Source organism: Rhea pennata, chromosome 5, assembly GCF_028389875.1.
Source record: "Rhea pennata isolate bPtePen1 chromosome 5, bPtePen1.pri, whole genome shotgun sequence".
NCBI classification, from domain to species: domain Eukaryota; kingdom Metazoa; phylum Chordata; class Aves; order Rheiformes; family Rheidae; genus Rhea; species Rhea pennata.
Window position 1 is genome coordinate 32,710,126 of NC_084667.1, and position 27,834 is coordinate 32,737,959.

Below are 27,834 nucleotides of genomic sequence, written 5' to 3' on the forward strand. Positions count from 1 at the left end.
TAGATGTCAGTTAAGAAATACTCTAATTTAAATATAATTTTTATCTGTATTGGTTTGTACCATCATCTCAGAACTACAAATCAAAAATCTCTAGTGTGACCACACATTTTGAAAGACATGTATCTCAAAATCTTTTCCCATAATAACAAAGACAGATCAATTCAGCATCACATTTTTATTAGCTGATGAAATAAATTATTTACTTATATTAATCTTACTATCATTTTGGGTTGTCTCCAAAATGTGTAATATTAATCATTGAAAAGCAAGCAGCTTATGTGGAAGCACAGTGCAATAAAGAAATTAAACATGCCCATTCACACTCTGAAGCTCTCAAAATTAAATATTAAAAACATCTCAACTCTATATTGGTAATAAAAGGCAGCTACTCCTTGTAAAACACAAAGATCTTCTATGAAGAGACTAAATTAGAAGACTTTTAACTCCAATCTATACAGCTTCTCTTTTCACATTTGTATTTAGGTATGTAGCAAATAAATATACTAAACTGTCAAAAGAAAGATCATGAACAAACACGAATTGGCCTAATAGGAGTATTTTCTTTGTGCCTGCTCAAAACATTAATATCAGCTAGTGGTCTTACTACTGAGTTATAACTTTATGGGCACATCACAGCATATGTGTACGTGCAGAGCAAAAACACTTTTTCCATTATGTATATTGTAGGACTCCGATAATAGCTGAATAAATGCACACGAAAGAATTAAAAAGAACACTGCTAAAAACCCAAGTGAGTGGTGGTACAGAATATAGGTAAAGGATAAAATCAGAACATAGGAGAGTATGAAACTTGACACGGACAACAGACCCAACTAAGTACTTCATACTTGTGATGTTACAATCCCAGAACTAAGCAGCTGTCCATCCTTAGGCACAGCTGGATGGCATTTTGGCAGAGAGCAAGAGAGACAACAATAAAAAGCTTGAGGACAATTCCAGTCAGCTTGTTTTCCCTCCTCCTGCCCTCGGCAAAATCTCTTCCTTCTGATAGCCACTTACTCCGTAACATTTCCTTTGAGCCAATAAAGGGACCAGAAGTAAACCCAGACTGCAAAAGGTGTCAGAAAACGCTGTGTGGTTAGGCAGAGATTGTCGTCTTCTCTCTTCCTCTGCACAAAAAAAAGGGCGCCCAACCTAGTGAGATTTGCCCTGGCAGGAAACAGCCTCTCTTTAAAAGTGTTTTAAGTACTTACTAAGCTCTCAGTGAACACACAGATATTGGTATGAGAATTTTTGGGGTAATACAAAGGTGACTACTCAACATGGCAGCAGATTATTACAGAAAAGGAGGTTCTCTGACATTAAAACTTTGCACTGCTTTGTTACAAGTAAGAAAAAAAGTGTGATACAGATCATCTGCTTCCAAATGACATGAGAAGATCCTAGAAAATGTGATGAAAAAATGTATTAGTATTTTTTTTTAATACATTGCAACTTCTTTCAAAAAACCTGAAAATGACACTGTTTGAAAACATGCTGAAACAATTCCAAAATAGCATTGCCTTTACAGGAGAGAAAATTATACCTGTCTCTGATTTGCTCAGGACTGAAGAATAAGAGTAGTTTTGACTGACGTAATCATTAGTACAACCAACAGAGCCTTCTCTTGGAAGAGGCCCTATAAATCTGTCTTGTGTGCTGTCATCTGCTGTACCTGACTCCTCCTAAAAACATAAATATACTTATTTTATGCAAAAATTAAGCAACACATTCTTTACCAAACCATCTTTCTCAAAGATGAAAAAATCCTTTTGTTAGTGTATCACACACCGAAAGTTTAGGAAAGAGCAGGTTTACAGTTGCATATGTAACTTCAATTCTGCTCTAAAAATCCTCAACCCCCTGAAAATGCATTCTTTTTATTAGTGGAAGTAAATGTCCCTTAGAGAAGCAGCAATATACTACTGTATAATCAAATACAGTGCTGTAATGCATACAATAGACAAGTCTGCAAGATCAGTTTAGCATCTCTTCTTACTAACACTTACTGATCTTTTTGCACTTTAAGGATAAAAAAAGGAAAAAGTAAAATTAGCAGCAGGTAACTCTGCTGTCAATAAAAGACTGTCCTTACTGAAACCTCTGTCAGAGCAGCGTAGCATTATTTTCAAACAACCAGGGGAAACGGATTAAGTATATGACAAAACTTCTATTGTTAAGACTTGTCTCTAAACAAGATTAGTTAATTACATAATCATAGGAAACTACTTGTAGTAAAGCATTATATAAAAATTTGACAAACTAATAAAAACTGACAGTAAACAATTACTCATCAAGGTAAGGGTACTCTTACTCAGGAGAGACAAGAAAGTTTAAAATACTAGTCTAAAGAGATCTGATCAGAAGGCTCCTGAGAAGGACTATATGAAACGTATAACCCAATTTCATTTCACGTTTAGACCTTATAACAAGAGCAATACTTCAGAAATACATCTTAACCCCCTTTCTCTGCAATAACTTACATAATTCAGCAAAGATTTTACTTACCGACATTATACGAGGCTGTTCACCATCTCTGTCTGTCAAATGCAGAAAGTTCTTCTTCCCCGACTCAAAACCAGCATCAAGAATACTTTTGTCACTGTTTTGCTCTATTGGAGTCTGTTAAAAGAAAATTAAACACCCTTTAAAATCAAATTTATGTGCAATTACAGATTCTGTCCAATTATACTGCTTCAAATAACTTCTGGAAAACTACGATAAGTAAAAGTTAACAATAATTATCCAGTATATACAAAACATACTTATCATTAATAATGAAAAACTTGGGAACAGTTTAAAAGATGGAGTAAACTTTGTATTAAAGCACAGTTTAACACCTAGAAACTGGTCAGGCTATTCAGGAGATAAAACACTGGTCTACAAGTTTTTGGCAGAAAGCCAAATGATCAAGTGTCCTATATAGCTTGCATACACCTTTTTATAGAAGAAGAAATGAAGCTGCTCAAGCATAAACATGACTTGAAATAAGTGTCTGTTTCAAGTTCTATAATGTCTATTTATTTTTAAGCAGTTTTATGAAGCTTTCTACAGGAATCCATAGGAATCACGTAACTTAATCCAACCTTGATTTACAATAAAGCACAGTAATAATATCTTAGTCATAATTATTTTGTATTATAAATTCAAGCATAAAAAAAAACTAGCAAAGTCACTACATACCATGTTTCTGTTGAGAAGAAAATGCTTCTCAAAAAAAGACCACAGGAAACTGAGAAAGGAGGTTAATTACCATAGATATTATTAAAAATAAATACTGAAAAGTGAAACTAGAATGACATCTGAATGATCACAATTTCTTTTGCTCAATATTAAATAGGTACATGAATTAAGAGAGTTGAGAGTAAAACAATATATAAAATAAATTTAGCAAGTCAACACAGCAGTGTTAGACTGGTCTAGTGTACCTATTACAGTTTTTTACAAGAATTAAGTAAGAAAATTTAACAGCAGTATGTGCTATCAATAGTGCTGTTCTATAACATTAAGATTTGAACATTTGCTCTCAACAGGAACTTTTTTTTAAAAAGGGGGGTGGGGGCACACTTTTGGCATACCATATCAGTTACGTTATCTCCATTTCCCCACACTAAATCAAAAGTTCCATTCACATAGCCCACTTTTGAAGCCACATCTTCAAACAGCCTTTTAAGTGGTGTAGAAGCTGGCAGGTTTAAGGTAATACGTTCATTCACTGTCTTGGAATTTGTGGTATCTTGTACTATACACAGCACTCTGGGCTCCTCAGCAGCACTTTCTATCTGAAATGACAGCAGACAACAATTTAGTGAATAAAACTATGAACATCTTAGAGTTTACTTGGAGGGGGGTGGGGGAATGACAACAAAATTTTACTACAAAGACAGGTGTTATACTTTTACAATCTAACGATCCTGAAAATAGATTTGTTATGCTTGCTTTCAAAAATAAAGGCACTTCCAGTGCCAGGAAATCTACATAGAAGTACAATTCTTTTTCAAAGAATAAGGAATTTGGATGTATGGGTCAGTGTATAGAGAAATAAGTGCTCAAGTTGCACAGAATATCAGCTATGAAATTTATTAAAACAAAAAACGCACTGCTTCAAAGCAGGAACAAACTTCCAAATTATCACTTCAAGCTCATATCTTCCTTTAGCATGGGCATAAAGGCTGTTCAGGTAGAAATATGCCTTTTGTGACTCCATGAAATGCAAAATAAAGGATCTGCAAACTTCCAATAATCTTGGAAGGCAATCATTAAAGTAAAAAAGGCCTTTTTGAATCAAGTCACCATCAACTTTATTTTACCAAATCCACTGCTGGATGAGTCACAGGAGCAGTCTACACTGCCCAAGTGGCTACTGTATTTTGTCATATTTTGAGAACTACAAAAAAAAATTAAAACAGCAACTTCAATAAACCTGAAATCAGAAAATTAATAATTTTGAATGAAAAGGGCAATAAGTGAAGTGGAGATAAAATTATACAGACCCAGATAAGCCAAGATAATGACATTTGGGAAGTCAAAGGTCTACTGAAACATAATCAACCAATTCTCTCAAAAGGCTTTTGAGTTCTAGAACAATAAGGAATAACTAATATTTAAAAACAGGTCACACAAAGAAAGCGTGAGGTGGGTAAAAGGACCAGTTAGTCCCCAAGGAGTCAGCCTTTTCAATTTGTAACGTACAGAAAACATTAGTAAAGCCTATGAGAACACCAAAATCTCAGTCTATGGCTGAAAAGCATATACTCTTCAAAGGCAAACAGACCCATGATGTGCCACCATTTTCAGTAGATAATATTAGCAAATAGCAAGAGCTATGTTCCTGCTAAAATTGTCAACCATCCCTTAGGAGAGGTCTTACATCAGCAAATCTTTTAAGAAAGAGAAACATTTTAGAAGATCCTGCATCCCATTTTCCCAAATTTCAAGATTAGCTGATAATCTTTTGGTAACTCAAACACAAAACATTAAAGGGATTGCATTGCCTATTCCCAGCATCACCAGAAGAAAAAAGTGACAGAGGGGCAAATACAACTGCCTCCCACAATCAGCATTACTTTAGTTCACTTTAGACTATGAATTTTCTTAAGACTCTAAAGCCCAGCTTCTCTAAGTTTATCAAATGTACTGAATTTCAATACAGGTCATCAGCTGCATGCTTAAAAAAATGCAGTATACCATTTCTGGAAAGAGTAAATCTTTAATACTTCATATGCTAATCTTCATTGGAGAAAGTCAGACTTAAAAACTACATTCTTAGAAGACAGCTAGAACTAGGACTGGTACATTAACCAGGCATTAAGAAGAAAATAAAATTCAGGATTTCAAGCAACTCTGACATGTCTTATCTTCACTGTTACCCACAGCACCCACAGAAACATACAGTGCAGTACTTGAGCAAACTGAAATTAAATTTCAGCAGCTAAAACTTCTCACGGGTTTTAGTCTTTACATTTTCCAGCACAGCTTGATTCTTCAGCTTTTTCCAGCCAAAGAACAAGCAGTTTGTCTCTTCTGTTGTGTAATTAGAAAGAAGAAGATGAAGTTGTGTCCTAGTTCAGTAGCTCACATTCTTGATTCCTCTGGAGAAATAGCAGCTAAAACATAACAAACTCTTAAGACTAACCTATATACATGACTTAGATTCCCTGGAAACAGTAGATTCTTATTCTGGGTCTAAACCCATCTTCCTCTCTAGAACTATGCAGAGAGGTTAGAGGTATTTGGTACTACTATAGTTTTACCTACAACAGTATAAATTAACTAATTCAGTTTTAATGATTCCCAGAGTAATTTTGGACAGGTCTTGCAACTAGGACTGCTAATGTATATAAGCATGTCAGGAATAGAAGTTCTCAATCTGGGACTTAATTCCTTCTTGTCCTACTGCCTTTAAATAACCAATGCCACAGCTTCACTCTTTGCAGAAAGCAACCATAAATACAATTTCTCCTGCTCACACTTTCTCCACCACTTTTGATAGTGAATCAGTTGTGACTAATATTGGAGTTGCTACTGAAAATAGTTTGAAAGATATTAGAAGTAGGTGAAAGATGAAAAACCACAGGGATAAAACAGTAACATTAAGAAAACAAATTACAGAAGATTACAGAAGATTTGCTGGTTAGGTAGCTGCATGTTCCATGCCAGACAAATCCTCTCTTCCTTGTTCACAGATGTAATTCTGACAAACTGAACCAGTTTAATTCAAGGTTAGTACGGCAAAAGATACTGAGCCATCACTTACGCTGTCAGTGCTTCAAGTTATTCATAATGAATACATGAAGCAAAAATAACCCAAGACCAACATGTTTATTCATAACAAGCATTCACACCTACTTTGTGAATCAGACTGCCACAAATGTCGTCTTTGGGACTACTTCACTATAACTGCAGTGTAAAAGGCAATGCTAGCAAGTGATAGACCTCTGAATTATTTTGACAGATTCAGACCATTGGAAAATTGAATCTGTATAGCAAATACCAAACATTTTAATCATTATATAACCAGATATACTATGAGAGAAATAAACTTCTATTTTTCTGATGGAAAACTTCAGAGGGCCAGAAAAACCCATACTAACATAAAAGCACATGAATGCATAGTTCTTTGAAGCTTCTCCTGTTAGAACTGCATCTAATATACACATAATCTTTGTATTCAAGAACATGCACAAAAATTCAATAGCTCATGCTCATGTTAAGAATTACCAAAAGCTACAGCACCATGCTGTTACCATATATCTTGCTTATCATTTTATAAAAGTTGATTTCATCTGTCTACCTGTGAAAATTTCTTCTTCATTTCAGCAAAGATACTTTGTCTGCAACTCCAAAACATATCCTATAGTATATAAAAACAAAATTAACAAATGAATTCTTTAAAGTAGTAAAATTATTTTTTTGCAAAAAGTTTTACAGTTTAAGTAGACTTATTACTGAATTCTAATCTACCATGCACAGAATAACTTTAAGGAAACAGCCTCCAAAGACCACAATTATAAAAGTTCTCTATTAATATAGAGTTCAGTGCAATTTTTAACATCAAGTTACTCAAGTCTAGGAGCAATGTTACACAAAATGTTAGTAAGTTGTGATATACTACAGACAATATTTAATAAAGTTAAAAAAGGAGTGGAATAAAAACATGTAAACAACAATTCAGGAAATAAAGTCATACTAATAAATTCCTTCATTATATTAAAAAGCCCTTCAGATGAAGGTAAACATTTTTAACATTTTTACCTCAAATGGCTCAAGTACAAGATTAGCACATAACTCTAATTCAGTTAACATAACATAAATGAATTAGCTAATTTCATATGAAATCATTCATTCATTTCAGAGCTATTCTTGTTTCAGTATCATCCCATTTTGAAATACTCAGCTTAAGGTAATAAGGTTACTTATATATAATAATATATATATATATATAATAATAAGGTAATATATTATATAATATATATAATAATAAGGTAAAATGAGGTTACTGACTTTCATTATTTGCAAAACGTTACAAAGAGTCTGCCTTAGCTTTTCTGTTGTACTATCAAACATGCAACAATAAATGTTATCTGTACAAAGCTGTTGGCCAACTATAGACAAACATCAAATAAACTGTTTTCTGAATCGGAAACTTCAAAATTTTTATTTTTCCAGAAAGAAGAAAAGGAGAAAACGAAGAATACAATTGGAAAGAAAATTACATTATTTTGCACCTTCACTCTTAACTGCATGCGCTACAGCAGTCAAGATCACTGCAACACATAAACTACTGATGCAACTTTTATCAGTGTGGCCCATTTGCCCCACCAAATGAGCTACAAAAATAGCCACAATTAGACCACTCCATTTAACTTCTGTGAGCAGGAAAACAGGTGAGGACAGCTTTAATTCCTTGCACAAAGAGAAGAAATAAAGTTCTAGGCTTGAAGTTCTGATAATTTAAGATTTGTAATTGTGTCTAGTAATTGTTTTCTTTACACACCAGCTGGTAATTTCAGACTTGATATAGGTTTTAGAAATTAAGACAACACTTCAAATGTTCTGCTGCTATTGTGTTCACCTGCTCTCAGCTGACAGTTATCTACATCTTGCTAATTGACTTAAAGGTTAATAAGCAAAGTCCATGAAGTATAATATTAAAAATCAGCAATTCTAAAATTATGAAAACCATCAGCATATCATCTTGTTCTAAAGACTCAAGTCTCCCAACTTTCCTTCTACTGGGCAAGGTCCAAAGGACCCTTACACTGTCACAAATTTCCGCTTCCTGGAGGCAGACAAATTAAGTCTGGTAAACACAGGGTGTGTGTAGTTTTCAGGTGTGCTGTTTTTCAACTGGTGCATGCAGCAGCAGGTGGGAGGGGAGGGAATGATCCAGGCATCAACAGAACTGGAAAGAATTATCTGCAAGTCACTACTTTTATCAAGAGCTGAGAAGCAAGCATAAGAGCATTCTTATTTCCCAGTAAAGGACTGCTAGAGGATTTTCAAGTTATTTCATGCTAAATGAGTTTTGCATGGTACAACTTGATTTTCCATACTTCATTTAATGAATCATCCACAAATCAAACTTGGAAACTATATTGTTTATACGATGTCCCGTAATGAAAAGCTTTCAATTGCTCTGACAGGACAAACTACATATAAGCATACATATGTCAGTCTTCTAAATGCAGTATTCCACACTTTTCAGTTAAAGCATCAATTGCACCACTTTCTGAATATCTCAAAATATTCACTAACTCAATTCCGCATTTTACAGAAAAGCTGCTTTAAACATGGAAACTTATGCTTTATAGTACAATAAGGAACAAAGACCTTACTGTATGTAAAGATGCCTAAATTTTACCTGATAAAAACGAATGTGGAATTCATTGAATGAGTCATGTGTTACACCTGATAAAAGAGATCAGTTTATTAACAATACAGTTCAGGGGTTCCAAACTAAGGTACATATGGTATTCAAAGAGGTACACACAACTGACTTCTTACTGCCTTTACCTTGGAAAAGGCAGAGGTTCTGGTACCATACACATCCACTCTACCTTCACAAAGTCCTCAACAGAGCTAGAAAATGCTGCTACTTTACCATACTATGACAGAGTGTGCATAACACCAGTAGCTCGGCAAAGTAAGCTGGGGAACCCTCAACACTGCTACACTTTTAGATTATTAAAAGTTGTCCAAACATCTAAAAGGCAAATGCAGATTGTTACTTAACACTGCAATTTGGAAAACCATTCTGTGATTGTTCTATCATGTAATTTTTATCAAGTTAATGTTTTGGTCGGTAAATACTTGGGATATTCAAAATTCATTATACATCACATTAAAAAAACCACAATTTCAGATGTAACCTCTTAAACTATAATACTGCAGTTTTCATCCCAAGTCATTCTATCTTCTACATACTTCAATTTCTATAAAGATGAGGTTCCCAAACCTGCATATAGACAGATGTATTAGACCAGACTTGCGTAAGAATTTTTGTAATATACAGGAAATTAAAAAACAAACACAAACAAATGCAAACAACAGACCAGACACTGATGGACACTGCAGAGAGCCCCCATGCATTAACATTTTCCCATACACCTTTCTAGTGTGGATGCAACCTATACGGATACAAGTCCACGAGAACAAATAGCCTATAAGGGCATAAACCATACATAGTCTACAGGGCATAAAGCATACTGTAGCACTGAAGTAGCTAATACTGTACTTCTGTAAACACTAACAAGTGAAGCATTGTTATTAGTGCCATCTGCAAGACTGAGACATCAGCTCTGACCAGCAGCAGTCTTAGCAACACATTTAGATGTGCTTGCTATTCTTCAACTTTGAAACACTACGTTTACTAAAACTGTATAGTAGTATTTCATTAACCTTAGATGGACCAACCAACTGAGATTAATTTTATTTTCAAATGACAAGAGAGTCACCAAGATCTTAAATCCTGTTTCAATGCAAAACTATTTTTTTTAAAAAGATCAGGGACTGAAAGTGAAACCTAAAGCTAAGCTCAAACTTTGTGTAAGCTTTACCTAATGTTTCCATAATTAGAGTATTCAAACAGGGAAAAATACTGACAAAATGAACCAGTAAGTAAAATCAGAATTTTCAGAACAAGAGTTTAAATAACAGATGTGCAAAGTTTGGCTGCCAAGTTAAGTTAACAGCCTAGTGAGACTTCAAACAATCACTAATACAGAAGTCCCTAAATGTTCACACCCTACAAATAATTCTCATAAATCATTGCAATACAGAGGAAAGAAAGATCATTAGCAAGTGCCAATAATGTGGCAGACATCATGCTCACAGCCACAAAACGACTTGGGTGATAAAGCGTTAGACAGCAATTCTCACACTTCACATAGCATCAGCAACCCAACTCTGTAGGATATGTACACAAGTGACTACTGCCTATCAAGTTACTGCTTGGCAAACTTTGGGGTGTGCATTCTGGGCTTGTCTAACTGATTGTGTGCATGTTTCCAGCAATTACAAACACAAATTTAAACCTCGTAACTTAAACCACAATAGAAGTAGTTTTCACTAATATGCTTTAATTTCTGAAATATTACCGTGTAAAAATACTCATGCAGTAACTACAACTGAACTGACAAGGAGTTTGTTTCAACTCTTCTTCTCAGCACCACCAAACTGTTCTTGGATCAGCTCCTTGAGGACCCACAACCATACTCCAGGGATCCCTTCACCTATTCTAAGAGCTCCCAGTCTGCTATCAGCAAACTTTATGCATTCTGACAACACCGCATTCTGCATGAAACATGAAAGCCAAAGCCCTTTCAAATATACACCAAAATAAAGAGAGAAAAATAAGGGAAAAATAACAAAATCTATCTAGGTTTCAATTTCCACTCTAAAAACTATCTATTTACGTCATGAATTTTGAATTAAGGATCTCATGCAGTCCTTAGAGCCCACAGCTCCCTTCTCCCACTGACTGGGCTGATCATGCTCCATACTTCTTCTAAGCCCAGCAAAGCTATCTTTTTCAAAAAATATCTCCCCTAATACAAACAAGTGAGAAGGTCACTCTCTTGAGGAAGTAAAAGAGTGAGTGTAAAAGCCCCTGAAATGAGCGGAGCATTGAATAGAAGTTTTCCATCACTTTGGATACTACTGTATTTACTAAACGACCAAATAAAAGAAAAATCTGACTCACATTTGGCCGTGTTTTAGAAGAAAGAAGCAACCTTCTTGAAAGAGAGCTTACAGAACTAACTCTGGGAACATCACGTGCTGTTATTCAACACAGGTGCCTCACTGCAGCCTAGTTTTAGTTAATCAGGGAGTAAAGCACTCAGCCAGAAATGCCTAAACCAAAATACATTAAAAAAAAAAAAAAGTATCCTATAGTGCACCTGTAGTAAACTGAGTAATCCATTTTTCCATTGATCCGAGGAGGTCTCAATAAGCAGAACCATTTTCAGCAGTTAATTCACAGAGTTTCTACTTTTCTTGAGGCAAAATAATTTTGAACAACCTTCAGATATAATCATTTAACTTTGAATTAGATTGACTTACTCAGCGGTATCAGGTTTGCGTGTGCTGCAGTAATACGTTTTATCCTCAACCTCAAATTCTTTGCTGTATCTAGAGAGACTTCAGGTAAAATCCAATAACTGTCCTTGAAAGCTAGTGATCAGCATTACTGATGAGAAAAAATACTTCACTCAGAGCCTAAAATACCAACCTATATTCAAGAATACATATGCTGATTCTGGTTACTTTCCAAATCACTGCACCTTCTCCTCACTTCCCCCTCCCTTTTTTTTTTTTTTTTCTTTTTTCTTTTTTTTTTTTTTTGGGGGGGTGGGGGTGGGGAGAGAGAGAACAACATCAAGGATTCACGAAACTTACTGAAGCACTCCCAGTCTATCCTTCTAACTAGCAACACCAAGACGACAAAAATAGGAAGGCTTATTAATTTATTTATTAGGTCTGCCTGCAGCTAGAAAAATACCATGCAATTCTGCTAAACCACTTCCAGACGATTCTTTTTCAGTCCTGATACATATGCTATATAATCTTCTGGTTAACACTAAGACTTGCAGAGGCTTTACTTACCTTTCCCACTCCACATAAACGAAGTTGTAGAAATACAGAACTATCATCTACAATCAGCAGTTTACTGTCTATATTAGTACTTCTGCACTTCTACTCACAACCCTTAAGAACACTGAACCTAAGGATAGTCCTTTAATTGTTTTCCATATGTAAGATGAAAAAAAGGTTTATTTTTCAGATGGAATAAAAGTAGAGAAAAACGATCAAAAAAGATGTGCAGTTTTGGGGGCTCCCCTCCCTGTTTTTTTAATACTATTTTTGAAAGAGCAATAGAATTATTGTTTCAGTTTGGCATAACTGAAGTGGTGTAGGTTTGTTTTTACTGTCACTACTTATCAACTTTAAATACTCGTTTTCCTGTACATCTGGAAGACAAAGATTTCAAAACATTTCTCCATCCCCACAAATACAGCTAGAGAAACTTTGCAGACAGGGCAAGGAAGGGAGAACTAATTTAGTTTTACACAGAAAATCTATACACACAAAAATCAATAGATCTATCATTCTTTTAATTAAGAATTTACAACATACTTTAGGAGAGTGCCAATATAATCAAAATCTTAGAGACTTAAAACACAAAAACAGGCTATCCCAATTATGCTCCCCATTAAAAAGTTTTAAGTCTGACTTCAACACTGTAAACTTCATACATATGTTTCAGTTTACACAAGTAAATTGCTTCACTGTTTTACTCATGTACACATTTGCAGCATTAGATCCTGCGTTACATTGCTTCCTTCTTCAGTCGTTTAGCTATGCTTTCCTCTCATAGTACATGCTACATTTTAGAAGAAATAAATTAATGCCCTACTGATACCTCACCAAGCTTACAATAATTAAAAAGTTATACTGCTATGCAACAATATGAACATACCTGCCTACTTTGTAAGCCTAACGCACAGTAAGACATTGTTGAATTTACAGTATACTTAAAACACCTGACACTTTCAAGGCAGCCTAAAAACTCTGAATGCAGCAATGCTCTAGTTATGCAAGCAGTTAAGGCCTGAATAGCTGGAAGAGCTGCCAGAAGAAGCAATCTTGCTCCCATCTGCTTATTTCCACCCCCAACACTGTCCCCTTTCTTCTACTGGTAAAAATGGTCATGCAGAGCTGGCTCAAATAGCTAATCCGTCTTAAAACTAATCATTTCTGGATGCTTTTTCAGTGGGTTAGTTTTAACCTGAATCAGTTCTCTAACTTCTCAATTGAATCCTTAACTGTTCTTGGGAATGACTGAGTGATGTAGTGGTATCACAGACTAGTAGTAGTGTTTTAAACATATTTATTATAATACAGTAATAATTAAGTTACTAAATACCAATATCATCTGGATTTAAACATCTAGCTTGTCCAAGAACGAAAGCTGTCACTATTGCAGCAAGTCATACTGCCTTCTCCCCCACCTCACAAGCACCCAGATTTCCAGCCTGATGCAGGTACAGGATCACAGACAGAGCTCATGGAAGAAGGTTGAGGCCACATAGAGACCAATGGCCCTGGCCAGACATCCCTGAAGAATGCTTTCCTATGGAGGGTGGCGGCCTGATGAAGCCAGGGGAGATCAACAGTGCCACGAAATTCTGTAGCAGCGCCTCTGGGATCTTTACTATCCTCTTCTCTGCCCCATGTAAAGTTAGTTGCTCTCAAAGACTGTCTCATCAGAAATGCTTAGCTCTAGTAACTTTTTTTTTTTTAATTAAAAATCTGTTTGCTACCTCACTGCAATAGAGTAGCATACCTGCTATAAAGTTGTCACTCCTGTAAAGTACAGTGATATTCATTACAGTTACAATGGATACACACTTCTAAATCTAATGATTCTAACTTTCTAAACATGTCCAAAGATAAAGCTACGCCTCAGAAATAGAATACTTTTGTAAGGTTAGTATTTAACTTTGAGTGTTTGCTCTTACTATTGTGGATTTCTGCATCATTTGTAGAAAGCATTTATACAGAAGTATAAATATATAAAAATATTCTATATTTTCTATATATTTTTATATATGTAAATATATAGAAGTGAAAAGAGGAAAAAAATGGTATTGGACCAGAGAGAAAAGGTACATTTATCCTCAGTGTATAAAGGACTACAGAAAAGAAGGATATGAGAAGTGCGTCTGAGGACAGATGAACTAGATATCAAAACTTTTATTTTTCATTTTTACCAAGGCTACTTTCCATCTCTTTGAAATTCAATATTTTAAAGGATTTTAAATGTGCCTTAAAAATAAGAAGATCTGGTTTTCAAGACATTCTTACCTTCTACTGATCCTTTAAACATGCTAAATTAAGGTGGTTAAAGATTAACTAATTCCTTAAAAAAAAAAAGTCAAGTCAAAGGTAGCAACTGTCAATAATGCAAGAGAACAAACGTCTCCTGGTCATGTCTACAGAACACACAAAACTTTACCAAATGAAAAAGGCAAAAATCGAAACAGCAACCACTCTCAAAATGAAAACAACAACAAATTAGAGTTATTCCATCAAATCTCAATAAACAGCTTTACTTTGCATTTGGAACCTTACTTCCTACTTATTTCTCTCATTTCTGTGAAAAATTTTAAAATTTAAAATGATATTTTTGGTGCTTGGTTTCTCTCAACAGTTGAGAAGTTGGTATATTTCACTCTCTTACTCTTAAAGATTATAATTTCAGCTGATCATATTCTCCTTCATTCCTTGACCCTCAGTCATTTAATTTCTTGGAGGGGGTTTTTCCCAGTCGGACTAAAACAACCATGAGAAGCAAATGCAAATGAGGTCTTATACATTTGCAAACTATTTGCCAGTCTCTATATATTCATTACAGTAAATATTTTTATTTGGATCTGAATCAGCCTCATGTTTATATGGTTTTATTTGTTTTGCATCTTGTCTTTATTTTCTTTAACATTACCCTGCTCCTTGTTTTTTTTTAATATATTTTTTCAGAATATTTTTGATGTAGGAACACAACATCGCACTTTGTCATCCTATAATCACATCGTTATTTCCTATGGAGAGTTACAGTAGCAGTGGATGTGCTTTCAAGTTTATTGTCCATTCTTTTAAGTAAGCAACTGCCATGAACTTTAACCTACTATAACAATCTTTCTTAGGCTCCAAATTTGCCAAAATATTTGTGTTCTCAATCAAGAGATGTAGGTGTAATTATGAAGGTATGACAGTGTACACATGAAGAAGGACCCAAATAATGCCTCCCTATTTATGAAAATTTAATTTACAAATGAAAAACATTTCCCATTTTAAGCAACTATATCTGCTTTCTTTTAAAATTTAATTTTCATCTTTATTTTTGACCTTACAACAATATCCACAGAAATCAATAAACATATTTGCCTTCCTTTTCTTGAGTTCTTGCAGTATTCCACAGTACTTCTCCTTCCAAAGGATGCAAAGAAGCTAAAAATAATCTTGCTATTTATGCCTCTGTTTTCAGACAAGACAATACCTACAGTGAAAACTTTCATAGTATATCAAGTTTATTTCTTATGTAACTTTTAAAATTAGAGTATTCACCAATCCTACAGAATTCATATGTGCTTTTTCATGTTACTAAAAAAGGCTTTCATTACTTCTGATTATGGAGAAAATACTTCAGGTTCTACTTCAAGAATGCTCTTTTAACGTGCAAAGAACTTCTTAGCCATAGTGCATTTCCTTTTAAGGAGTTCAGGTTGTGCACCTGCAGAATAATTCACGTCAAAGAAAACATTTTGCTGAACTACTGCACACTAACCATTTCTAAGCTATTTCAGAGAACTGCCAATTTAAAATTTATTGTGATTTTTCAAAGGTACCTAAAGAAGCCCTGTATACTGCAGCTGCAATGATTAAATGCTTAAATTTAAATTTAATTAAATGATTAAATTCAATCAAGTGATTCTTTTGCTGATTTTACCCCTCAATTTTTTAGGATGACCATCATGTCCCCCTTCTAAATCTTATATTATCTTCAAATGTTGAGCAAGACCATTTGTTCAATACAAGCTGATTACATGCAAACCACTGCAAAACAGGAACATAGAAAATACTATGCCAGAAATAGTTGTTGAAACTGTGATCAAGTTGGTTATCATTTTATCTGAAAGTTTACAGGAAAATTTTAAAGACTTTCTAGTATTTTCAATGATCAGTTACCTAGTTTTATTTGAACACCATTGTTCTGAGAATACTTTTTGCTCAAGACAGGAAAAATGTAACAAAATACAAAGTAAGCAGCTCACCTGGCAGCATACCATACTCAAAGGCTTGATACTAGCCTTTGATATCAGTTTTAATTTTTTGCTATAAGAATCTGAGACCTTTTCAAACTGAATAAAAAGCTTGCATACGTAACTCAATCATTCAGTTTCTAGAGATGTGACTTTCCAATTTGCTTTCTTAGATATGCATAAACATATTTTCAAATACAACAGGAGGACTGGAGCTGTGACTGGATATATGAACATCTATATATATTTTAGTGCATTACCATATCAATCCTAAAGTACTCAGAAAAAAACATTCAAAAGAACCTCTTGAAAAAAGAGGTTTCAATTCTGACAGGACTAAAACCTGTGAGGAGGTAACAGAGTTAACATAAGGGGCTACTTCAGTAACTGTCCGCAAGTTTTGTTCTTACATTAATGTCAGCATACTCTTATCAACAAAAGTAAGTTAGATAATGATGATTTTTATCAGAACTGGGGCTAGGAGAGGAACTTTTATTTTTAAACTATGATATAAAGCCACATTGATCTAAATGCACAAGCACTTAGGTTTTAAAACACAGAAAAACAGAATTAACAAACTATGGCTATTTAAAAAAGGCAACAAACAAAGTACTTGAAATAAGCAGTTTTGTTGAACACTGAAATTCCAAGTTATAGAAAGACAGCATACAAGCCAATATCTATCTCTGCATAATTTAATACCGACAGATATTTAAAGTATTCTCTGCCTCTGCAGAAGGCAGAGAATGTCTTAAATAAAAGCCTATTACCATGAACAAGTTTGAGGAAGAGCAGAAAACAGTACAAAACGTTAATGATTTAACTTATGCTAATACTGCATGCATTTGATTTAGCAAATTTAATCACCATCAGTCCACAAAGAAAGAGATGACTGCATTTTTGTTTGCAGTCATGTTCAACATGTATTACTTCCACAAAAAGTTAAAGTGATAAGTTATTTAATTGTCAGTTTCTGCTACTGAGTAATAACTTTAGCTAGTAACATTTTAAGACCAGGATTCCAGTAGCAAATAACTGCCTCTTATACAAAATCTTTCCATCAGATGTTCTCAAAGTACTATTAGGTATTAACCTGATTATCTTTCTTATACTACAGATCAAAAATCCAGATGTACAGAAAGAGGAACTAATCTGCAAAGTTTACCAAGAAGCCTAGTGCCTGTCTTAAGAGGGGAAAAAGATCTCACATACTGCTCTCATGTCCTATTCACCTAATTACATTACTACATGAATATTGTTCAGATAGCGTTTGTTCACAAGGAACAAATGATTTTGTGGAAATCTCTTTGGATGCTCTGTTTTGTTTTTTTTTAACCTGAATTCCAGATTATTCGCTAGGTCAACAAAGTGGTCAGTTTCTCTCCTTGTTGCAATGCTATCTTCATGCTTTACAACAGAGCACACCAGAAGGGAAGCCAGGAAAAACTGAGAAGTTACATGGTTGTAAATACTAGCAGAATCTCTTAATATACTGAAATAGAATGATGACAATGTCATCGTCATTAAAAAGAACAGCACCCCTTTATTAAACTGAATTACAAAACCTCTTATTCAGATTCCTGTTCTTCTAAAAAAAGAAGTTAGAATGATAGTCATCAAGAAATATCTTTTCTTTTTCCAATGTAGAAGATCAAAACGGATTCATTAGTCCAGGGATGAAAGGACTCGCATCAGTTAACTGTGAGAGAGTAGTTGTGCTACCTTCTTTAATAGCAATAAGTACAAACCATATATATTTATTATGACAATTGTACTTTACATAGTTCATGCTGGAACATGTTGAAAATGTATCTGTGCAGCATTTAGGAAAGTTGTGGTACAGACATCTCAAAAACTCATAGCAAAACACACATTTTTATATTGTTATCAATTCCGGAAGTCTGGGTAACATCCCCCAAGTTCTGATACACCTTAATTTTCAGAAATCTTAATAAAATCTAATCACATTATTGTCATGCAAACATATGCACCTTCCTAATCAACTGTGTTGATTAGAGGAGCATTTTATTATCATGTATTTGAGTTAGATTCACTTAACAGAAGTTTCAAGTCTACTTTAGAGATACAATGAACCTATACAATGTCTCAAAGATACTAATATGACTGCCTGAGCACAGCAGTGTAACTACTAGTATTTTCCATTCATGCAAGCATGCTGTTATTCTCTACAAAAGCTTACAAAAAAAATGTATTACATCTAACAATAATCTCAGCTCCTGTCAGCCTAAATACATATACATATATACATGAACTGAAGGCCTATAAATAACCTAACACCTATATTTCTTCTCTTAAAACAAAGTGGCTGATAATACTATATAGAACTCTTACTACCATATACTATCATGGCATTATGTAAGCTTGTAGTCAAGAACCAAAATCATTTTCCCATCCACTCCTTTAGTTGATTAGTCATTCCCCAGATTGGCCTAAAGCAAAGATTTCTTCTTGCTCTTCTATCCCGGAACACAAAGGAAAAAAATACAGCAGTGCACTGATTTTTAAGAGACCTTGGTTCATATCCCACTTTTATCTTTGAAAGAGTGCAAGACACTGAGGTACACAAGTAATAGCACTCAGGCCTTTTGGAAGAGACAAGAAAAATGAACAGTAATCCTTTATCCACTCAAAAGTAGGGGTGGATACCCCTACAGAACTGAAACTCCAAAAGATGTGTTTTGTCTCTGGTTGCTGATAATGACATAATAGGAAGATTTAAGGGAAGGCTGTTGGGAACTCAGACCTGGAGAATTCTGTTTAGCCATAACTCTCTGCGTCCTCTGCCATGAGACTATTAAGAATCTCTGAAGGATTTAATATGAATGTTAGAATGTTACAGTGTAACACTTGCAGATCTTCCTATCACTGAATTTAAAATGCAGAAACACTGAAAAATATTGGCAAAGTTGATGATAAAATTATATTATGACACATACTTTACCAGAGAAACAGAGCTAATCTGTTTCTCTCCTCAAAATATGTTTGACTTTTTTATATTCTCTGAGAAAATTCCATCAGTTTTTAAACAAATCCCCAAAATCTTACAGAACTGACTTTTTAGAGAACAAGCAGTCGTCATACTGACAGCATTCTCAACATTGTTCCATTTTGTTTGTTTGTCAAATGCACAAGGGAATAATATAGAACGTGAGAAAATGTTAAAAAAAGGAAGCCACTCTCAGTAGCATGCGCAACCAAGTTTATAGATTTCATACTGTATGCTTAAGATAGCCCTATCTATAAATCATCTTAACTTTTTTTTTTATATTCCTCTTCCTTTACCCTAGCTTACCCTCCCTACAGATAAAAGTAGGATAAAATCCTAGTCCAACAAGTCAGTTAAAAATACACATCTGAATCATATGTATATTCTGAATACAACTTTAAAGCCAACAGGGGTACTATTAATATATATAACTAGAGAAACAGCTCAGCCAGATTCTTTTATTAATCAGCTAGTTCATTCCAGTTATCCATCAAGTCATAAAACTTTTCCTACCCTTTTTCTTTATTTCTAGGTTTTGATTTTTTTAAAATTACTTACCCTCCATTCCTTGTCTTATGTTTTTAGAGACTTCCCCTCCCGTAAAAACAATTTAATTCCTGAAATCTTTGAATTTAAAAAAGCAAAAAGTTTGCTTGATCCATACATATCCTTTACTTTCCTGTACAAAGATACATACACAGAGGTTTCCAAAATTCAGTACTGGTGTTTGTTTCAGAGTTGTGCTCACAGATCATCACTTTGTTTTGCTAAAATCCATAAAATTAAAGTCCTTGCCTGTCAGAGCTTCCCATATACATGCACGATAGAACAGGCCATTGATATTTGATGAAAAACAACAGGAGTGGTTTAATTTAACAGAACAGTAAAATGGTTAGAAAAGAAGGCTGAATGTGTAAGTATACCTGCTCATGAAGTAAACTTTCTACTAAAATATTTCTGCAAATATTACTCTACGAATGATTATGTCCAAGCATTTCATGCCATCCTGGAGGTTTCTCTCCCTTCTGCCAGCCCTGAACGGTATCTCTCACACTTGACACGTGTCATTCGCCTATCATCTCAGGACAGAAGCTTAGCCTTCCTCTTTCAGCAGGCTCTTATCTCTAGCCGAAGGCCAAAAGCAAACCCTTCTCCCTCCCTCCCAAACGCGGAGGAAGCTCGGCCCGCTCCGCGCCGGGGAGCGCGGCCCGTCCGCGCAGCGCCGCGGCCCGGGCGCCGCTGAGGCCGCCGCCGCCTCCCGGCTGCCATTTCGCAGGCAGGTGCCCGTCCCTCCGCGGCCGCAGCGCACGCAGCGCCGCCGCCGGGGCCCGGCCCGGCCGCAGGGGCCCTCCCGCTTCCCCTCGCCCGGCCGCGCTCCGCAGGGCCCGGCGGTTGGGAGCCGCCGCGGCCCCGGGCCGCGCCGCGCCGCCACGCAGGTCGCGGCCGCCCGGACAGGTGCAGCTCCGCGGCCGGTCCCAGGCCCCACGCACCGGCCGCCCCACGCGGGAAGCCCCACTCCGCCCCCTCCCCGGCCCCGCGGGCGGCGGCCCCGCGCCCCCCCCCCCCCACAGCGACGGGCCCGGTGTGTCTACGCCCGCCCTCCCCTCCGGGCGGCGCACGGCGGCGCCGAGCCAGGCCGGGCCGGGCCGGGCTAGGCCAGGCCTCCGCCGCCGGCCCCGCTGCCCGCGCCGCCCGCCCGCCTCAGCCTCGGCCCCGCAGCCCCCGTCCCAGCCTGGCCTCCCCTCACCTCTTTGGGGACGAGCTGGTTCTCCTCGCTGGGCACCATGGCCGGTGGCGCGGCGCGGGGCCCGCAGCAGGCTCAGCCGAGCGGCGTCGGCAGCGGCGTCAGCAGCGGGAGGCGGGGGGACGCCCGCGACGCGTCCTCCGCCCCCGGCGCCGCCGCCGCCGCCCCAGCGCCGCGCCGCCGCCCGCCCTCCCTGCGCCGCCGCCAATCAATGGCAAAATGGCTGCCGGCGCCGCTCTCGCGAGACCGCGCGGCGCCCCCTGGCCGGCCGCCAGCGCCGCCGCGCGGGTGCGCCACGCGCCGGGCCGCTGCGCGCGGGGGAGGCGGGGCGGGGCCGCTGCGCGCGGGGGAGGCGGGGCGGGGCCGCGCAGGTGGCCAGAAGTGAGCGGCGCCGTTGGGGGCTGCGCGGTCGGCGGTTGTTTTCGTCGGGCGCGAGAGAAAGCGCGCAAGGGCGCTCGGCGGCGGTGCCGTTTCCTGCCCCGGCTGCAGCAGGCCTCGGCCGCCGCCTCGGCGCCGTGCAGACCAGAGCAGAGGCGGGACGTGGCGCCCGGAAGCGGGGCTGCCCGGCCCTCACAGCCTGCCCGGCGGGCGCCAAGCTCCGCGGCCTCCGGCCTGCCCTTTGGAAGGCAAGCTGGTACGAAGGGCACGGGTTGTGGCTTAAGTAAACTCTCAGTTTATGTTACACGTTTTTTGTGTGTGTATGTGTGTGACTTTCCCGTGCTTAAATATAGGATTAGGAAACCAACGTATAGTGAAAGACTAAGGTAGGTGTAATCCTGCTAGCGCACGTGTGCTTTCCACTGCACCCAGAAGCTTCTTTGAAATAGTACTGTGAAATTAAGCACATGCTGGCTTCTTTGTGAATTTAGGGCTAACAGCAATTTCAAAGGAGACACAAGGATATTTCTTCAGCGTCCATTAATTGCTGGTTTTCTCCACAGAGAGCTTATGCGTATCTGTTTCTTGTGCTACCTCAGGCACGCTAAGGATCAAATATTAGTCTTTAAAATGGCTAAAATACACCCTAGAAGAAAAGTAATTATTCATTAATGCCAACTTTATTTGCAAAGTATGGCCCTTTTCAGTTGAAGAACTATTTTACAGGTAAGTTAACATTGTTCTCTGCAACTAGAGATTTTACACTTTCATAGAAATAGTTTTCTCATTATTTTAGTGTCCTCTTGTGGAAGAATGCAGAATGGAGAAAACTTTGGGTTATTTGTGGGGTTTTTTGGTCCAAATAGTTTAGCATTTTGGGATAATTTTTGAAACCTACTGTATTCAGGATTATTGAAAATCTATTGTGACAATTTAGTAAAATAAATGTCCTTTTCCTTTTAATTATTAATACAAAATATGTAACTCCTCAGCTTCCTGACTGTCATCCTGCTCTCTAAAAGGTGAGAAGTAGCATGTTTTGGAGTTAGTATGTAGTTGTGAACATTTGAAAAGGGGCTCAAAGAGGATACTTCTATAAATAATAAGGTCAGTAGTTGTATTTTCATCTCACAAGTGTTCTATGGTAGATGCTACATTTCATAACTTATGAATCCCAGTCCTTGATCTAAGCACAGAAATCTACTTATTGAAAGTTTACATAAATCGCTTATGTGTTTTGGCTATGTAAATGGAGGAATTCAAATTATTTATATAGTAAAGATGAGTGGGTTCTTAGAGTCATTCTCTGGTTTTACAGTGTGTAGCATCTTAAAGTTCTTCATCTTAATGAGACATTCATGCCCTAATGTGATGAAGTAAAACACCCAGACAGGAACCTAGGAGTCCTTTGCTTTTAATGGAATTTTATGTTAGCTCAGTATTCTGTAGAGCTGCCCCTGTACAGGAGGGAGAAATGTATGAAATGACTGTTTTTATAGAAAAAGAAGTATGAAATTAATAAATTCTTGTCTTTTAGAGAAGATTTCTTTTTACTGATGAATAACAGGTGTTTTACTGATTGAGGGTTTTTTTTCTGAAAGAGACTTTAGTAAATATTTTTGTGGAAGCAAAGGTATAATTCTACAAATGATGAAAAATAGTATCAACATTTGTAGATATTCAGAGAGGCACAGCCTTTTGGTGATGCTCTGTTGCCCAGTAGTGTCCAAAGATCCATGAGATCAGCAAAAGAGTGTTTGAGTTGAAGACTCAGAACAGAGATGTGAGCGTGCAAAAGAAAAGAGATGCAACCATGAAGGAAGTGTCTGGGAGGCTTGAAGGATGATTTGTGACTATCATTATATAATGATTTGTGACTATCATTATATAATGATATATAATAGATGCTTCTGTTTTGTTCCCTTGTTTTTTAAGGGGCCAAAGCCTCTTGAGCTTGGGGGATTTTTCCTCTTTTGTACAAGAAACCCCAAATTTTAAGAGCCCAACATTTTCAAAGATGGGGCTTTTAGAAATTCTTTTGACTTCCTGAAGTGTTATGATCTTGCTTTGTGTTTTGCTGCCATCTGTGCTTAACAAGGGGCAAAGCCATGGGACTCAATGACTTTAAAATATGTTATTCTATTGAGATAAAGAGGTAGCTACCACAAATCTGTCTCTCTAGATATGAATCAGGGTTTTGCCAGCTTTTGGAACTGTACAAACACCTAGTGTAGTAAGTGTGCATAGAACATCTTTAATGATGTAATAATCTCTAGTTAATAATTAAATCACTATGAGCTTTTGAAATTTGTGCATGCTACAGTATTTAATTGCTATATATGAGACTTTTTAAAAAGGAGTATTCATAATTCAAGTTTCATTAAGGGAATCCTGATCTTCTATAGATGTTAATTTAACATAGCACAAGTTTAACTCATTAATAATAATAGTTATTAATAATAATGATTATTAATAATGGGAAAGGTGGTATCTCAAGCTAAAAATGATACCAGATTTGAGAGTGCAGATAAAATTTTTAGGCCATTGATTACCTGTAATTCAGAGAGAGGTTGTTAGTGAATGACAGTCACGAGTATTGAAGTATGTCAGTTTTCAGTAAGTGTCACCTTTTTACTAGGTTTAATACAAGAAATCACAAGAAGGCATGCATCATAATAATGAAAATATGATTATGGTCCGTTGGTATTTTAGAGTAAATAGCATGCCTTCATTCTAAGAGAAGATGAACTTCTAAGTTAGCCTGTGGGAACTGGATACCTCTCTCTCCACAGGCTCTTTCAAAATTATGCTTTAACCATTTCTATGGTGAAATGCTGCTGTCCCAACACCCATATCCAAAATTTGATGGGTAGTGAAAAAAGTTCTAAAAAATTAAATGGAGGGAATATTAACACGTACCTCTTATTTTCAGTTGTATACTGAAACACTAGGAGTGCAAAATCTTAAGAAAATGAGTGTTGGAGTACAAACTGATGTTCTTGCTCATACATTGCTCATACATCTTGGTCATAAATTTTTCATACAGAAAGCCTGTTTAAAGAGGTAACATACATGAATGTTGTTCATTTGGGATTTCTTCCTTGAAGTATTTCAGCTCTGAGTTTTCAAATAGACTGATGGTGGGAGGTCTAGTTCCCATTTCAGAGGTTGGCAGCCTTATTTCTAGAGCCAGTATAGCAATGCATGTTTTTCTTGGTATTGCTGTATTTAAAAAAGCTTGAGGTTTGCAACCCTTGGCAATTTGCTAATAAGTATCAAAAGGAAGTTGCCATTTTGTAGGTGCTAACACTAGGAATGTGGCCGGTGCTGATGCACCATTCTTCTAGAGCTCTGCTGTATTGTTAGAGCTTTGAAGAAAGCAGCTGGAAGCCTCTCCCCTTTTCAGTCTTTGGAAAGTCCACTTCCGCTGATAGAAGCAGAGATTAGTAAACGTTCAGGATGTTACAATCCACCAGTGCGTTGTACTGCCGGTCACTTTGTTGTTTTAGCCTCATGTAACTCTTCCAGAATCACACCAGCGGTCCTAAAGCATTTCTCGGAAAATCTTAGGCTACCCTCTGGCCTACTGACTGCACCATCCAATCCTTTCAGAAAAAACCCTGTTAGGTTTGCCCTTATGTGGCCTGGAGTAAAGATAGGGTCAGGGGAGAAGACAGGATGGTGGACTTAATGCGAGGTGGAGAAGAGACAATTACATGGACTAATGCATCTCTAAAGATAACTCCTGCTGCTTCCCTTTACTGGATTTTAGCTTGCTAAATATGAAGCAGGCCAATAAAAATCTAAGACTAGAGTAAATTACTGGTGAATAAGATCTTTAAAAATGGACTACTGATAACTTTAATTCTTCTGTAATTGTTGTTAGAAAGGGGCATTTATGTTTTAGTTTTTTAATGGGTCATTTTCTTGAATTCATTGAGACTCAAGAGCTGGACTCAAAATATTTAAAGATAAAGAATCATTACATAGTTTTCTGTGATATCTGTTTAAAAGAAAAGTGCCTGTAGTCTACCTTGTCTGAAGTAGTATATGTACTTAAGTATAAATATATAAGTATAATAATATATATTATTCTATTTATATATAAAAGTATTTTATATATATATATAAGTATATGCACTTAAATAGTGTTTTCTGCTATAATCTCTGTGAGCATGCAAGTACTTTTCTATTCTCTGATGCTGTAATCCCTTTTGCTTAAGACTTTTTCAATCAAAAGCAGTTGGGGATTATTTTAATTATTAATCAGCAACCAAGATTCATGGACATTTTTGTTAAAAATTATCTTCCTACGCTGGTTTCAAGACACTGAGCATTAAGATATTCTGAAGTTATTTTTTTTCCAAGATAGCATTAGTCTTGTGTAGGAGCTCTCTAAGGGATTTGAAGTTTAAATTACAGATGCAAAGGGAAGTAGAAGTCCTCGGAGAATTTTGCAGGACCAAGGATTCCTTTATTAACACTGTATTGTTGCATCAGCTTGACTTAAAATTTTCAACACTGTGTACTTAAACCTACAGAGCAATTTCTTGCATTAGTAGTGTAAACAAAAGTATTGACCTCTTGATGTACTTGTTAAAACCGTTCTGGTTGTTTTGGAAGTAAAACATGCACTGGCAGGACCACTTTCACTTTGTGTGAGTGTGAGATTGGAAACGGATGTGGGATGGTATCATGTAGAGTTTTAGGGATCCCAGCAAATTTTACACTGACTTTACTGCCCTAGGCTCATGGCCAGACTGTAGTAGGGAGCCTACTGTAGCTCTTCTACCTAAAAAGTGCACCAGCTAAGAAATCTGCTTTCTCTTTCTAAACATACAGACTAGTAAGGTGTACTGTGTCCATCCTTTTTGGAATATGGGCTAGCATGTTGTCTAACCCCCTCCTGTAGGGCTAGCGGGATGGCGCGGGGAAGGCATCTCTATTCACACCAATGTAACAAAGGCTTAAATGCGGGAAAGTGAGAAAGGAGAGTTGCCTTAAGTGCATACTGTTATGGTAATGTCAGTCACTGAAATTGTTCAGTGACTTCAGAGGTTCAAAAAAAAACCCCTTACACTGACATAGCTGGTATATTTAAAAACATTGAATTAACACTTATGGCATATGAGGATTACTCTTGGAGAGTCACCGTGAGAGTGCAAAGGCAGCACTAAATAAGACTCTGTAATGTGCAAAAATAAGAGTAGCTTAGCTTCACATAGGACTGCTCTCAGCATGGACTCTCAAAGTATTTATAGCTGCCCTTGAGTCCAGGAGAGTTAAACAGTTCAGGTTTGCAGTAGAGGTTCCTGGTGACCCTTCAGACTAAATCTGATAATGTTTAATATTAATGGTGAGTGCTAATTATACTGCTCACCATTTTTTGGTCAAATGGGATGATTTCCCATCATCAGCAAAGCCTAGTATATAGGCTTTGACCCAGGCTTGTGATCCTGGGTGGCCTCCCTCCGAATAAAAAATGTTTTCTTCACGTTTTCTTAAGATGCCAGGACTGTGACTATAAGACAGTAGTGCCCAACTGCCTGGACCTCCCCACATGCCCTCTCGTGGTTCTGGCAAGTGCAAGGGCAGTGCAGGATCTGAGCCTTGGGCTCCCTTGCCGTCCAGCCTCTGCAGTTGGGCTCCCTGCCCTGACCCAGAGCAGGGATCTGCCAGCCTTTTCTGCAGGGGTAGTGGGAGGAAAGCAAGAGCGGGCTGTCACCTCTCTTCTTGTTTCTGTATAATGCTGCTTAGTGACAGGGCTCGACACATTCCCATCTGCTTTGCTCTGTACAGTCACAAATCATTTGTTTCCACTGGTCATGGGGAATACTAGGAGAGACTGGGTTATTTTGTAGCAGTTTTAGGGTAAGGGAGAGTTGCTGCTGTAGGTTGGTCCTCCTCCCAGGTTTTACTCATATCACAGGATGATCATGCGTCTGCAGTCTTGCGGCTTTCTGTTTGTGGGGGTATGGCCTGCAGAGAGCAAAAATTGTGTCCCCAAAGGGACAGGACACAGGGTATCTCACAGTGAGACATTTCTAAAGTGACTTTTAAATGAAGGGGGTTGCTTGAGCTTTCTGCCTTTACCTGTTGATTTTGTTCTCAGATGTCACACATAGGGGAGATGCAGGCTTTCTATCCACTTCAAGTTGTCCCAAGATTAAGATGGGCTTAAAAAACACGTCTTCGTTTCAGACATTATGTTCAGCTCTGAAAAGGATGTTGTATGTACAGAGCTGTTGGGAGGCTTGATAAAACCCACTCTGTTGCCAGCTTTGTAGTTCTCTGAGCTCAACCTTGTCCTTGTTTTGCAATAGGTTGTCTGCTGAGTGTCTGTAGTGTTCTAGGACTTTAAGGCCTCATCTGCTGTGGGG

At 37.4% G+C, this 27,834-nt stretch overlaps 1 protein-coding gene across 3 annotated transcripts in view; it reads right to left on the reverse strand.

Annotated features, from left to right (window-relative positions):
• USP47 (ubiquitin specific peptidase 47) overlaps positions 1-21,211 on the reverse strand; it is a 59,336-nt gene extending 38,125 nt beyond the window's left edge. For 2 of the 3 annotated variants that reach the window (XM_062577869.1, XM_062577868.1), the window contains exons 1-5: positions 21,080-21,211; positions 6,794-6,853; positions 3,579-3,782; positions 2,509-2,622; positions 1,547-1,685 (exon numbers count right to left, since the gene is read on the reverse strand). In XM_062577869.1, coding sequence (XP_062433853.1) covers positions 1,547-1,685; positions 2,509-2,622; positions 3,579-3,782; positions 6,794-6,853; positions 21,080-21,118 — 556 coding nt within the window. In that variant the 5' untranslated portion in view covers positions 21,119-21,211. The remainder of the gene's footprint in view (positions 1-1,546; positions 1,686-2,508; positions 2,623-3,578; positions 3,783-6,793; positions 6,854-21,079) is intronic. The other variant, XM_062577870.1, reaches the window with a different exon arrangement.
• Positions 21,212-27,834: the final 6,623 nt, after the last annotated feature.